Genomic DNA, 16,154 nt, shown 5'->3' on the forward strand with positions numbered 1-16,154 from the left:
TGGAACCTTACTCTGATCTCAGGATAATGAGAACTGGGAATAACACAACTTTGCTAAGGCCTGTAGAGGTACAGTGCTACAAAAGGACGCACAGGCCTCTGTGGTGTCCATATGGTTACATCTGAGAGACTGGTCATGCTGTCAGCATGTGCTCGTATTAAATCACCACTCAGGTTTGAAAACACATTGAGTCAGTAAAGAAAATATGTGAATAAAGGCAAACAGAAGAGAAACTTGCTACCCTGTAGAATGCACAATAAATCGTTTATTAGAGTGGTAAACAGGCTCTCAGACAGAAATGACAGTTTATGAGTCTACTTATCTTTACAGAAAACATGTCCCTCTGGGAAACCTGTATCCACAGAATTTCAGCTGTGAAGATGGTAGGGTTTCTATTTGGCTCTCTAAGCCTTTTTCATGAGATCATCGCTCCTACAAAAGATTATGTTAAATATTCATGTATTTATCTTGCTACATCAGCAAGGGAGATTTGTGCATTGAGTGTCCTAATTCACATGAACAATTTGTTGATTTTCTTTTTTTTTTCTGATAGAAAAGAGTTTTTTTGCTTTAACTGAGTCACATCAGCAGAAATATCACATCACAGAGGAAAGCAGTTTGAAATACCCTTGGTAGGCTGGTGGTTTGACATAGTCACAAAGAAGAAAAATGCCACTATCCGGGAGACAAGCCATTATGGCCACAGGGGAAGCAGTGGGCTATGGCTCTTTCAGGCCTACTTGGATTCAACTTTCTGGTGACAGATTTAGCTGCCTTTATGTGGCAGCTTGAAAGGACACATTCCCATGGCCAAATTGTTTTGGACTGAAGTGATTCGACAGGCTTTGACCCAGCTTTCCAACCAAGTTAAAATGACACATTCAACTTTATTTGGCATTTGAACTGGGAGGGAAATGACTTTTCTGTTCTGTCAGAGGCCTCTTTTATTTAATGCCCTGTAAAGAGGAACAAACTACATATAATCATGACATCTTATGGTAGTTGTTCAATTATTGCCCAATGATTTAGTAGAGAATTGGATGCCAAATTTCATGACATCTTTCTCCCTCTATGCTGCAACTCTGCAAGTTCACACTTAGAATTTCTACTGCTCTGAGAAACTGGATGTAGAAGACTTCAAGAACCTTTGGCTTATTGTTGACTTCAGAGGAAAAGAATATTTCGCTCATTTGATCGTGCAGGTCTGGCTTAACACACAGGTCAGAAATTTAGTGATAACTCATTAAAGTATGGTTATCCAGATATTCACACAGAAAATATTAGAGTTTTGATAATTATTGAGTGCAGAGTGGCTCTGGCCCACAGAGTGGGCCTGCCTTTGTTGGGTCATGGCTTTGTACTTGTACTGAGAATAAATGGAGAGAGCCTCTTCTGGCAGCATATCAATTCCAACAGCTGTTAAACATCTGCACTGAGCTTGCAAACAGTCTTGGTGAGCAGCCACCATCACCCTATGGCTGGGACAGAGAGATGTGGGGTGTTAGAAAGAGTAAATCGTCAAAGCCTCACGGTACCTCTGCTGTGATTTTACCTATTTCAGCTTTGGTGCTCGGGTGTCTAACTCCTGCCATGAACTGTGTGAGTATCCAAGGACTCCATGAAGCTCTAAGCTTCATGCAAGGTGTGTGACAGATCATATTAGTGTCCATAATCCTGACATTTTACTGAGTATCCCATTTTACCTGCCCATAATCCTGTTCCTGATGGTGCATTCTCTGCAGTTCCTGCTCTAGTCAAAGTTAGCAGCTTTTCAGAACAGACTGCACACTTTCCTGCCGATTTGTACAGTCCTTATCAGCACAGAGGGACTCAGCTTTTATCAGACAGTTTGGATGTTGACTAAATAGTCATAATAAATTAGCTGGAATGGCTTAGAGATATATTTCTACAGAGGTGTCTGCTTTTCTTGTCATGTGTTTGGTTGGTATCTTTGGGGGCTACCAGGTCTTCAGTTCTGTTCTACTGTGACACAGCTGATTTCTATGTCTTTTTTCAGAGGAAGGTGGTTTAAGCTACATGCCAAACAAACACCTTTGTTTTGGTTTGTTTTTGTTTTTCTGGGCTACAAAGCCTTCATAAATTGACATGTAGGCTAGATGCAAGACATATATACAGTTGTGCTTGCCAGCTGTGAGCATGGAGGCAGGGAAAGAATGCATCACTTCAGAAGAGCTCAGAGGTGATGGTGACATCGCATGTGTGGAAGATAGTGAAATAATGCTGCTGATCAGTTAATACTACAGGATGTGGAGTGACAGATCAGTGCTACTGGTCTCTGCATTTTATGTAGCTGGGCATCTCTTTCTTCCCCACGTGCCCCTTTTCACTGTCAGAGATCCTGGTGTTCACACTGGATATTGGGCACAATATGCTCTGTCTGCTTCCTTCAGGTCTGCACAAATACAAGCAGTACAGACTGGCTGGACTCCCCAGATAGAGAAAATAGATGAAGATAATCATTATGGTCATACATGGTCCCCTAATATCTAATGACAGGTATTTAACTGTATTGATTCTTTTTTTTTCATAGGATGATTGCCACCTATTGGACATTATTGAAAGAGGCAAAACAGCACCAAGAAAATAAATACTTTTTACTGGGATTTTTTTTCAGCAAAGAAGGCTAAACTTTTGACTGTTTCCTACAGTTCTATAGCTAGACAAAGAGCTTCTATTGGAACATTCTGAATTATGGTATCTTGCTGGAAAATAAGAAAGAATAGAGGCAGAAAAACACAGGGAACAGGCTATCTCTGGCAAAGAAAATGAAGTTCAGAAAAAAAATACAGGTAAGGTTTAACAAGATAGTTTTTACCCATTTTCCTGATGTTTCAGTTTTGGCATTTTGGGGTTTTTGTTTCCCCCTTCCCCCCCCTTTTTTTTTCCCTGAAGATTTTGAGAGTGATCATCTTTAACTGACCTTCAACTTGTGGTGGTGAAATTATTCATATTGAAGACAGACAGGTCTGCCTAACATGTTCTCTTTTCTAAAAGAATATTCCTTTCAATTAAAAGCTAACAGTCTGTGGTTGTTTCTAACTTCACACTTCTGAGCTAAGATAACCCAGGTTGTACCGCTACTGCAGGCACCACCATGAGCCATCTCTTCACATAGTTATATTACTTACTGCTTGGCAGTCAGCAAACTACCTAAGGAGTCTGTGTCTCCAGGGATGGATACCCGGCTTTGTTAACATGGAAATTATTACTTTTCCTCACCTTTTCTTTTTTTGGGAACAGAATATACGTTGGGTCTCTTCATTTAGTTGGCTGCGAACAGGGGAGCAGAGGGGCAGATGTTCTCCAAATGTTCTCTTGCTATGGTCCTAGTTAAAAAAGCTTCTGTCTGACCTGTCCTTAATTGTACTTGTGTTATTACACACTTGGAGCCACCAGATTCTCTGATAAAGTGCTTTTAAAAATACAACTAACAAACATAAAAAGAAATCTGTTTAGTAAATAGAAAGATTTTTAATCTGAGAATCTTTTTACACTAGCCTTCAATACATTTTCCAGCCACGAAATTTTACCTGAGCTCTGTCAGATTTAGACAGAATCAAAGAAGCTGCTATAGAACTACTTGGTCATATTGTGGTAGTCTGTAAAGACTTAGAAACTTTCATATATTGACACTGCAACAACCGATGAAATTGTAAAACCCCACAAGGACAAGAAGGGAGTCTGCTCAGGCAGAATTCAACATTCAAGTATTGAAATTGCATTTATTTAATAGTCCAGACCATAATTAATCCCTGATTACCATTATAATACTCAACTTCTTAATTTATAAAATAATCTCTTTGGCTTGACACGATTGCTCACAACAGCAATGGCAACAGGAATTTAGTTTTAAACATATAGTTCATAGATATAATAAAGGAAAAAATGAATTTTGTTTTGACAGCATATCTAAAACATTCTGAATTTTCAAAGTCTCATTAGTCTCTTTTCCATTTCTGAAAAAAAAAATTGACAGTTAATATCTCTGAAAGAGAAATATCCTAGTATGTCCAATAATACCTATCACTGTCATATGGTCTTATCAGACCATATTTATAATACTTCATTTGAGTATATTCTGACCTAAAACATAGGTACAGTTTCTATGGGTGTCTCAGTATCACAGGCTTGTTACTGCTTTTGCACTACTGGAAACGTTATAACCAATGAAAAACACATATAAGACTTACAAGTTTGCATTACTATAAATTTTTTTTCAAATATTTATAGATTAGTGATTTTCAATTAATTTTATCTACAGAGTTATGCACAATTCAAAGACAGATTATCTAAAATCCCAATCCTCTCCTGCACTGAAAGAGCAACCAAGTAGTTTAACACAGAGGCACATGAAGTAGATCAGAAAAGCTTCAGAGACTTCAAAGGGGCTTTCAGAAATTATTCCCATCCTTTAATACAGGTTTATCACTGTTGGTGTTCTTGATGGCTTTATTCTTTTTTATTCAAATTCTCTTTTCTTTTGCCTTTGTTCAGTTTATTCATAATCCCTGGTGGGAAATGTTTTTTAATTATTTAACTTTTGCAATATGACAGTAAAGCCAAGAGACTGATTCTTTTATGTAATAGAAAGTTTACAAAGCAGTGATCATGATGAATCTTCATTTTTTGTATTTAACTGAGTAAATATGAATAATTTGCAGACGTGTTGCTCTTGCTCTTGTCATTGTTATGTTAACAGTCCCTGAGACCAAGTTGGATTCCAAAGTTATTTTAAAACTTGGCACTTCTCTAAGAAAATCTCTTTCATTTTCAGTGTTTGACATATAGTCTCATTTCCTCCTGATGTTTGAAATACGGTATCCATCTCAGGTCCATCCAGCCTCTTGCAAGTTGCTTAGTTTACAATCTTGACCTCAGCCTGCCCATAACAGGTTTATTAACACAAAATTCTGCCCACCATGAAGGTCTGTTCAGAGCTTTGTTGCCTTGAAGGATCTCTGCCCACATATTTTTATATAACTGCAAATAATAACAAAAAATATTAATTCATACAGAAAATAAAACCAATAAAACTTCTGCAAGATAAATTATCTTACTGGTTGAAATGAGATTGTGATTGAATTTCTAGATAACAAATGTGAATAATTATGTACATGCAAGAACAAGCACAAAGATAAATCACAGAATTTCAAAGTACTGTAAACATCAGATATCTGTGTAAATCATTTAGACCATCCTTGGGATAAAAGCAGGAAACCAGTAATGTTTCTAATTTCTTGTTTTCAACTTGAACTGTATTATCAAAGGTAGGAATTTGGAAACAAGGTTCTATTAATCTAATTTGTATTCTGTCCAAACCTGAAGAGTGTGTCTGAAAGCACTAATGCGTGTCTGTTTTTACCTTTATTTTAACACATTTCTGGAAAGTAACATAACTTCTCTCCCAGATGTGAACTGTTCAATCTGAGCACAAGAAACTCCTCTCTCGTAAGCAGACTGTTAATTCATCATCTTCATCAATTTGCAATTTTATATGGAATGGTTAAAAAAAAGTACATGAGAAGCAAAGTGTGCAAAAGTATAATTTTAGCAATATTTGGCAGTTCATAATTAACTGAAGCTTAAAACTTTAAATAATATTACAGAAAGATGAGGAAAGGAAGGCCATATTTTCAGCAGTAAGTTGGAGTACAGTATAATACAACATTAACATAGTATAAAGGCAGTCAGTGATGTAAAATGAAAAACCTTTCTTCTACATCAAAAGATAGCTTAGACATATATATTTGTTATGATTTAAATAAATGTTGAAATATAAGATATTTAATCTTAAATATATTTTACCTTGATTACGTGGGCTAGTGTTAACTATTTGTTCTATTCAAAGTTTGATTTAATATTGTCTAAAACTTTTTAATTAATCTTGAAATGAATGTGGCGATAACTTCACATACTTAAGCTGAGATTGTCAAAGCTTCTATGGGGAAATTATGTCCACACCATCAAAGTTTATTTTAAAAGTAATCTAAATTCTTATTTAGTGCTTAAAGCTTCCCATAAACATTTGGAAACTTTTCTTCTTTGATTATCATCTGTGGCCTGTGGTGCAAGGCATTCTACTGCAGTACAACATAGATTATTCTGAATGAAATTCATTTTCCTGTTATGCTTGGATAATCTATTCTTTACCATGCTGTAATTCTTACTAAAATGTTTGCATTGGTTTTCAGAAGTTGTGAAGATAGCAATGAGTAGAGAATTAAATATACAGACAGCCCGGAGACAAGCAGCTTTATTAAGTATTTTCTTTGAGTGAAGGATTGGCAACCTTTTTCAAATTTCAGTGGAAAATATTTACACAAGTTAAAAACCACAGATTTAGAGGGAATTCAGAAAACCCTCCTGAATTCTGCAGAACACAGGCTGGATATCACTGCTTGAAATTATTTTCTTAATGTGACTCCATGAATTTACAAAAACCTTACCAAATATTTAGTATACGAGGAAGTCAGTAGTGTTTAGAGTCATATCTGCATGTGTCACATATTATATTCCTACTATTAATTTCCAATATTAATTCCTAATATTAAAAGCCTCTGTGGGTTTTGTATTCGCGTGAGCTAAGAGCTGGCCAAAGAAGAGCGGGCCAAATCCATTACATGACACATTTATGAGCTGCTGATAAGCAATCTCCATCTGACTGCTAGAAAGGGGGTAGTACCCTAGGAACAGATCACTGTGTATTTGCACCATATTTTACATTCTTGGCTGTAGCTTCTGCTCACAGCTTCTGTTAGAGATAGAACAATGGGAAAATGCAGTTTTGGACAAGGGAGATGTTCTTAACATTGTTACAGATGATGTTTCTTCTCTTAGAGTTACCTTTGAAGCTTCCCTTCCATGATCTCTTTCATTAATTTAATCCTCAAAAATCTACAGAAAGGGAAACAAAGTTTCCAGGGATGATCATAGTCCTCTTGTTGAGGTGGCTGAATATGTAGAGTCAGCCTTTCCTCCTTTATTTGTAGAAACCGTGTTACCAAAGTAATCATTCTGTTAGGCCAGTGTCTCGTTAGAAACATCTGGGCTGTCTTCTGTATTGCTTGATCACCATAGGAACGATGGAAAACTTTAGACATGAAGACACTGACTGAGAATATTGAAAAGCATTGAGTACACTTGACTCAGCAAACCTGTCAAACTTCCTGGCAGCCTCCCCAGGCTCGAGTGATTCTCTACAGGGTCCATCCACACCAACAACAAACTCCCATACTGTGACACCAGTCTCTACTAACAGTTATCCTACAGCTTGGCCCTGCTGAGCAGGGTTGGCCAGGAAGCAGGTATTTTGGTTGGCTGAGACTTTGGAATGAAATACAGCTCTGTGAATGTGTCAAGGAAAAATACAAAAATAAGAGAGGGACCACGACCTAGTATAACCAAATCTGTTGTGCAACCACATCCTGAACCCTCCTTGTAGGTCTGGTTATGACACTTCAGAAAGGATATGGCAGAACTAGGAAGGATGCACAGAAGGAAATCAAGGACTCTCAGAGGAATGGCCCCCTCAGATAGTAAATGTACACAGCCTGGGATTAGGAAGCATTTTTTCACAATAATCATAATTAAATTATGGAACATGTTTCTACAAGGTGTCAGAGAAGGCAAAAGACAACTGCATGGGAAAAATGAATGAAAGATAGATAAATCTGTGGCTATTAAACAGAATAATACAAGGCCAGGCTCTGAGCAATCTGATCTGGTTAAAGATGTCCCTGCTCATGGCAGAGGGTTGGACTAGATGACCTTTGAAGGTGCCTTCCAACCCAAACTATTCTATGATTCTAAGTAGAACTGCCAATAGTTAAGACATCATGGAAAGAACACCTCACTATTCCACCTGTTTCATATTTTATATTCATATTTCATTTTGTATTTCAGTGTTCTCCTTGGCTACTGTGAGTGACAGAGTATTCTCTGAACTGGATCCCGTATTCCAGCCATTCTTATGCTCTTGATTCAATTCTTGCTTTGTGTAATTTAGACTATACAAAAAATATCTCTGAGTCCTAACAAAGATGGATTATATATTAATTAAAGCAAGGAGAGGTGCTAACAAAACAGCATCCTTCAAGTCTGTATTAAGATTACTGAGATCCCCTGGGTAATGCTGTACCTTGCACTGGTACAAACAGGCAGAGAAGAAACACACCTTAGTACCTCTCCAAGGTATTAAGCTATACACTAAAGACGTATTTCTCCCTAGGAAATCTTAGGAGGTATAATTTTTATTATTTTTTTTCAGTTCACCAGCACAGATGCCCACAAGAGCAATCTAGAGCAATACTGTATTAATTTCCCTTTGAAGCCTATCTTCAGCAAACACAAAATGCCATTTTCTGCCGACATCAATTTACCTCTGGTAAGTTTTACTGAAAAAGGGTCTTCCCTTTCTTTTGCAGCTGTGAAGCATCTCCTATGTGTTATGCCTATTTACAGGCAACATCTTTCTTAATGACTACACCTGCAAATTTAAAAATGGGTTTTCTTACCTCTCCACTAGCTTTACCAATGGGAGAGTTGAGAATGAAGTCAGGAGGAGCAATGACATCAACCAGTGCAACGGCATCATCTTTCAGCTGTTTAGAAACGAAAGACATACATTTGGCAACTTCTGTAGTTGTCTATGGCTACCTGTGAACTGCAGAGCAGCATAAGAATTATTTTCATGAAGTACCAGCTACTGGTAACTTAAGAGAAATCCACAATGAGGAGTCAAGATTAATTTTGCTTTTTTTACTTGCAGGGTAACTGCCAAGAGAGACTGTATTTTAAATGTTTTCCTCTTTTGGTCAGGGTTTTTTAAACACATTTTAAACAAGGTGGTACTGTTTACACACACATAAACATGTATTTTAGAACTTTAAAAACATAACTTTCAGATTCTTCTTTGAAATTGTACTTACCAGTTTGAAAACCTTTTGTGTTGAGAAAAAAATTCCATGAGCTAACAGAATAATGAAATAAACAGAACTCGACTGCAGCATTTCACTGGCTTTCCAATGAAGATTGCAAGGCCACAAATGATGTAGTGCTCTTTTGTAAAATATATTGCTTTTCATTTTTTGGCAAATAAACTAGGCCTAGATCCAGAGTCAATGAGTTACTAAGCTTTACAGAAAATTTTTCAGAAACTATTAAAGTAAAATCCTGCTAAATTTACCTCTTGAAGTATAGAATAAATGATAGATCTCCTTTTTAGTCTTTGTATACTATGTTATTATTTAATGACAACCAACAATATTGAAGGCTTACCCTGTAGCAAAGCTCCAGAATAGCATTCTGAATAAATCTACCAGCTTGTTCACCTGAAGCATAGCCACCTGCAAATACATTCACAAATAAGCTTATACCAGTTAAGATTACACTGATATAATCCTTTTACAAAGGAGTTTATCAGTAGAGTATTCAACAGACTAAAGAGAGGCTCCTGTGTGATCGCACTGACTGTCCTTCAATAATGACCTGACTGCAAAACTGTCAGTCTAAGACATTTGGATCCTTTTACATTAACAAGCTACACCACAGCATCTGGCTGCTTGTCCTCCATACTCTCCCCCAAGCACCTGGACCACATCGAAACTTGTGAGCCCTCCACCATGTCTGAGCTCGATTCATTTGTAGCTCCAGATTCCTGCTCCTGAAAATTTTGTCCAGAGTGGTTGTTTTACATTACACAGGCAGTAAGAAATTGCTCTGATCTAAATCCTAATTAGGATTCCCTTTCCCTGCCAAGACGCAACATGGGAAAATAAAATCCTAATCTTTAAGTCAGGACACGCACAGTATATTCAGGGAGTTGATCTCACCTTGGTAGAGCACAGCCAGATGTTTACTTAAAGACCAGAGTCCATACAGAGCACTGAGGTTCTTAAGCACTGGCTGCAGAGTAGGTGGTATGTTGGGATCATGAGTGTAGTCATGATATCTTTGTAAGGCTGTTTGTTCAATAAAAGCAATGGCTAAGGATCGACAGTAGTACACCTTAGGAAACAGAAAAGAAGGACACTGAGTAACAATATACCAGGAACCAACCCCAAGCTGGTGCAGAAGTGCATTGCTTTGGTGAAGTCAATGGAGATTCATTGATCTAGATCTGCTGATCTAGGCTGAGACTGAAGAAAGTCTAAGAAGAAATTGTAAGAGAACACTCTTTCTGCAATGTCTTTGCAAAGGTTAGTAATGAAATGCCTCTCAGACGTAAGATCCTAATTTCCCAATGTGTTCCACTTTGGGTTGTCTCCTATAACATTCCAAAGGGAGGGCTTGTTACCAGTGTAATTTGGCACTTGTAGCCAGACTTTATGAGATTCAGCAGCTACATCAGAGAGAAGACCACACCAAATCAGATTTGCTGACTTTAGGATCATTAATCAACTCATGTAACTTTACAAAGATAAAGTTAGGTTTTTATGTATTTAATATTATGCAAAATTTTATAAAGAGGATAAAATCTTCAAAGTGGTTCAGTAACTTAGTGAAAACTTATTACAGTCCATTCAAATAATAAATAAAAAATCTGATCATGTTAGCAGGAGTGGATTCTCTTTATGGATTGCAGTAGATTGCAATATGTTTTGAAATAACTATACAACTAATCCTTGCCAACTATCTAATCAGAAAGGCAAGTCACCAGTTACTGCTAATATGGAGTATAAAACCTTAAGTGATTGTACTCACACAGGAACACTTGCCTACTTTTATATACTTCATCTTTGCTGTATTGTGGCATATGTCCTACCATGAAAGAGACTGTTGACTGAAAACATTCCAGTTGGTGAACAGAAAGGGAAAATAAAACCATTACTGTTGTGGTTGATTTGTTGCAATGCTGTAAACTGGTGTTTGTTTTTAGCTCATTTGTTCAGGCTTTTTCCAAAGATTAATGTCTCAGTCTTGACAGCTGTTCAGTGGCACACTTACATCCAAGCTCAGACACAAGTATGAACTGCAAAATACACATGTATTCTCTGCAGATTTAGGGAGGACTTCCCCCTTAATAGATGGATTATTTTATATATGAATGTCAGTTCCCTAGTCAGAATCAAATAAGTCTTACCATAGCAAAGTAACCATAGATAATTAATTCCCTGTTCTTTTCATGTATAATTCTATTTTCCTCTTTACCTTTGCTCGCACTTCTGTATTGTTTCTATCATGCTATTTCAAAACCACAATAAATTACAGATAGACTACGAATCTCTTCCAGATCTCCCATAGCAAGAACAAATATTATATATTAGTCAGGCACTGGGCTGACAGAAAAGTGATTTTTCATGCCCAGAAAGTTTTACTTTAAATATGTACATGTCTTTAAAGAAAGCTTGTAAATTATTTTCAGATGTTTTTGAGGCATGCTGCTTAAAATAAAAAATCCCACTGTCCTGGTGATGAATGGTAGGGAGAAAACCTAATGACCTAAGGTATATCAATGCCTATCTCAAAAATAGGTGTGTGCCTAAGTATCTTTAAATTTTAGGACATTTGAACATAAAAGCAAGGTGAGTAACCTTTGCACTGCTGAGCAAACCATCACCTTCAACACACTGGCCCTGGCACCAGCCTCTCAAGAGCTGGCCAATTGACAGGCAATCAGACCTGAATTTCTGGCATTTCCCATTTTGAATTGGACCCTGAAAGGTTTCTCTAATAAGCTGTGTCAAGGGTAAAAGCAGGAAAGGTTTCCTACACTTCACCAGTGGTTTCACACAGATAATCCTCTGCTGAAGCTAGGCTGGCTTCTTCTAGGTGCAGAGTTGAATATTCCTTCCTGCTGTTTGTTAATGAGCTTTGCAGATAAAGTGACAGTCACCGACAGTCACCACCCTCAGGGAACTGATCTCTCGCCTCAGTGACAAATGACAAGCGTTCTTTTCTTGGATGCAAGCCAGTTTTTCTCATGGAGGTAACGGAAGAATTTAGGGAGCTTGGGAATATAGACTGAAATTTGGAGTTAAGCCATTCCTAGCTGTTAAAACTCACTGGTGTGAGAGTGGATCTGCTGTATGTAGATTGTCACTGTTTCCTTTTCAGGTTCCAATGCTGTCAGTCTGGTAACTTTCATGACTACTTTGCGCTACAGAAATTAGAGATGGAAAAGACCTATTAGGTCATTTAGTCTACCTACCTGCCAGAGCAAGATTCTTTCCTACCGTATGTATTTGGCCACAAGAGCAGATGGAGATGTAATAATCAGATGCTGCAGTAGGTTTAATGGTAGTAAATTCAGTCTTCAGAAGCTGGGATATCAAAATTACAGATATCACCTAGCACATGCCTGCAACGTTTCTCAAGGGAAATATATCTTGGAAGATGATGATAATTGTCCTCCTGCTATCATGTTTGATATAATGCACATGGACAGGTACTACATTTTATTAGTTGTATGACTTGCTGCTTTATGCCTGAGGAAATTGTACTTCATGACACAAGAAGATAAAACTAATAGGATCTGACAAACTTCAATGAAAATTAGTAAATAAAATAAGAAAGCTGAATAAGTGTTACCTGACAGTTGTTTTTTGCCTCAAAATCGCTTTGTCCAGACTGCTTCTCCTTGCTCAGCTTTAGGTCACTTTCTTGGAGCAGGTAGCAAACCAGCCATTTGTACGCTGCTAAAGGAACTGTGAGACAGAGAAAAACCAAATTCTTAACATCCACATTTATAATGCAGAAGTCACATGCAGATTCTACTGTAGTCTCAGTTTTTGTTACCTGAGATGAAAAATGTTAATTAATCAATCCATTAACATGACACTTTGCCCATCACTGTAGATACAGAAAATAAGAGTTTGGTAAAATAGTCAGATTTTAACTGTACAGTGAAGACGTGCCATGCCTGACCACACACTAGTATAAACTGATCCCAAGCTAAAAGACAAGTTATATTCATGGATCACAAATATTTTTTGTCACAAATATTTTTTGACTCAATCAAATTTTTTTAGATTGTTGTTTTCTTTCTATATTAAGACTTAGGTCTACAAGGTACTCAGTCTCTTCTGAGAATACAAGAAGACAGTTCACATTTCGTGGACCTACCCATTTGCAATTGAGAAATGATGCTACATACTGTCAAGCACAGGACTTCTAACATTGCAAAGGTGGCTAAATGTAATAATATTTTAATTAACTGCTTTGTACATACGTGTGTTATAATTTTAGAGCAGCCTGGAATTATTAAGGAAAAACAGTACTCCAGCATCAAGTCCTTGTATGAATCCTGCTTGCTTGTGTCTTAGCTTAAGATTTAATATAGGATATTGTTTAGGCAATTCTGAGTGTTCACATGTTGCCTAAAATTAAGCACCTAAACTAACAGTCCAGTTTCTAACAGAATGCATCAATAAACAGATTCAGATATTTTTAAAACTATAGTCTGGTTCAGTAGGTATTAAAAGAGAGGAGAGAACATGTGCTTAGGTATCAGTTTATGTTCTGCTGGATTTCAGAAGTTGAAGACATACAACAAAAAAGAAAGCAGGCACTTGTTTTGAACTAGTCTTTTTCTTATAAGCCTTTGTATTTTGAAGTTATTCAGATTTTATGCCATAGTTGTTATGATACTATGTCACTTGGTTCTGTGCATCACTATCTGAAGTTCAGCTTTTTTCAATTATCTGAGCACTGAACTGGTTACTGAATTCTAGGAATCAACTGAACTGCTCCTTATATATTAAGACTGGAGTTTCTTCCCTCAGTATGTTCTTGGTTTCACAGATTTACTTTTGCTCAATGCTCTGTGACTATCTCATTATCTGCTCATTTCTTTGTTAATTTTTGCCTCCAAGGGCCAATCTGGGCTTTCAGTGATACAAAAAGGGGAACAGCAACTAATGTCATACTTGATTAGAGCAGAGTAGGCCAGGAAAACTGCAGGGAATTTTCTTTCACCATTACTCATTTTTCTCCTTGTAACCAAAAGCAACTGTCAAAAGTAGAGACACTTAAAACCTTTTCAACATATTCCTAAATTACTTGTATGGTTTTCTACAGTAAAATAGGTTAGCAATATAAGGTCATGGCAATCAATGCCCCTCACGACAGTGTCACTTGAAAACAACAATTAAGTGGCAAAAAAGCCCTAGATCACAAATGCTGTTTTAGAAGAACAAAAACATCTGATACTATCCTCCATTCTAGAATTGAGGCTGGGGACAAAAGGACATATTTTAAAATGTAAACTACGCTCTCAGCAAACTGAAATGCATATAATACAAAGAAAGTCAGCAAACAGTAATATGATTGTCCTGTTTTTGTTAAAAACAAGTTTCTCTTTTAGTTAATTTTCTTGTCAGCTAAAGCCTTCTTACTAACTGTGCTTTCCTGAAAGCTAGATACATGTTTTGGTAGACATAGCAATGATATGCAAAGTCGCTGGACTGATAAGGATGGACGTACATCCTGTGAGAGGGACAACGAGAAGTAGTGAACTGAAACTGACCAACTAAGTATTCCATCCCATTCATGTGATACTTCATATAAAAGTGGGAGATCATGAGGATCTCGTCCCTTTTCCTTATGGCCGACATTAGGAGAGGACCTCGTGAGTCATCCCTGTGAACTGAGGCCTAGTGACAGACTGACAGAATCCAGTTCTGGTTAGCCACCAAGGCCAGTCCAGGGTGCCAGCCCTACATCTGCCAGAGCAGTTGCCGGGATTTTTCAAGATTGGTTTTGTATATTTTGTATTATTTTCTCTATTTTTATTAGTAGCATTAGTAAAACATTTTTAATTTTTCCAACTCTCTTCTCTCTGTCCTTCTTTTCCTCCCGATCGCCCGTCCTTAGTGGGAAGAGGGAGGAGCTAAAGGGGAAGATGGGGGGAGAGGGGGTTAACAATACATCTGCCACGGTTTTATTGTCACCCCGCAATCAAACCTTGACAATGACAAATATCTAATAAGTAGCGGAGGTTCACTATCAAATCTCTGTATTCTTTCCTCTGGAAAGGAATTTAAGATTCTAGAATCAGTTTAACAGCAGCAGAATACTACCTGAGGAGTCCATGCAATCTTCAACACTAACGGCTGTGAACTTCCAGCCAAGGATATGATCGTAGTCTCGCAAAAAGTTTATGGTTCCAAAAGGGGATTCAAAAGGAGCTTTATCTGAAATACCAAAGAAAATAAAAATGATTTATGAGAAAAGAAATCAGACTCTTTGGAACTAAAAGGCTATTACAAAGCCATGCATACACTTGACAGGCCAGATGCAATTAGGCCATAATGTTTATTTTATTAAGGCCTAGTCCAGCCAAATGAGGACTGGTGGACAAGTGCTGAAAAACCTGACATTGCTGCCTGTATGCCACGTAAGATTAAACTTCTGTTGCTGAGTTTTCCAGTTCTGTAAGATGCTGACGAGACTCACTGCTAGAAAATGGAAACAAAATCATTTATCTAGAGAAATACAAAATCTGCTGATGGATATTTTACCAAGTTAGGCAATACGAGCTCTTTTAAGTACAATGAGCAGAGGGTACTCAGACTTAAAATGACTTTGGGAGTAGTTCCATTGAATGCAATTGCATTCTCAGAGAGTAAGATACTATTTAACCTGATTAGGGATAGCAAAACATCTAGCTAGCTTTTGCAAGACTTACGAGAAAGAATATTTGTCGCAGCAAATATTTGTGTATTGTTAAAGTATCATATGATGGAGTCTGTAGCACATTATTTATGCTCTACAAAATGATTAAATGACTGTCAAGTGCTTTCAGTATGAAATTACCTCCTAATTCCATTAGCTACACACTGTTGGGTCCAGCATAAGATTCCACAATAAAAACATACCTCTTATGCAATTCATCCAGCTCATTAAGTAGTTACTGGTTTGCTGAAGCAGGACATTGTTATCTCCCTCATATGTGCAGTTTGGATCATTGTCATTTCGGATTTCACCCAGGCGATTAACTTAATAAGAACAAGTGCACAATTTAATATACTGCAATGTATTAATGGATGCTAAGAGAGATTAAATAATTATTCTGTGATAAAATGCAAGAGAGATGTCTGTTCCTGTATGTATAGCTATTGTTACCAATAGACGAGCTTGAAAGTTCACTCATTAGCTTGTGAAAATGAATATACCAGAAAGACCTTAGAAAGGTG

The 16,154-nt window shown here is 37.2% G+C and overlaps 1 protein-coding gene across 6 annotated transcripts in view; it reads right to left on the reverse strand.

Moving 5' to 3' along the window:
• Positions 1 to 248: 248 nt before the first annotated feature.
• ACOX3 (acyl-CoA oxidase 3, pristanoyl) overlaps positions 249 to 16,154 on the reverse strand; it is a 39,687-nt gene continuing 23,781 nt past the window's right edge. For 5 of the 6 annotated variants that reach the window (XM_082051673.1, XM_082051671.1, XM_082051675.1 and 2 more), the window contains 7 exons: positions 15,837 to 15,956; positions 15,039 to 15,152; positions 12,550 to 12,665; positions 9,852 to 10,026; positions 9,298 to 9,365; positions 8,535 to 8,621; positions 249 to 5,001 (listed from right to left, as the gene is read on the reverse strand). In XM_082051673.1, the coding sequence (XP_081907799.1) occupies positions 4,882 to 5,001; positions 8,535 to 8,621; positions 9,298 to 9,365; positions 9,852 to 10,026; positions 12,550 to 12,665; positions 15,039 to 15,152; positions 15,837 to 15,956 (800 nt within the window). In that variant the 3' untranslated portion in view covers positions 249 to 4,881. Of the gene's footprint in view, positions 5,002 to 8,534; positions 8,684 to 9,297; positions 9,366 to 9,851; positions 10,027 to 12,549; positions 12,666 to 15,038; positions 15,153 to 15,836; positions 15,957 to 16,154 lie in introns of those variants that run through there. The other variant, XM_082051672.1, reaches the window with a different exon arrangement.

Source organism: Streptopelia decaocto, assembly GCF_964273445.1.
Source record: "Streptopelia decaocto genome assembly, chromosome: 4".
NCBI classification, from domain to species: Eukaryota; Metazoa; Chordata; class Aves; order Columbiformes; family Columbidae; genus Streptopelia; species Streptopelia decaocto.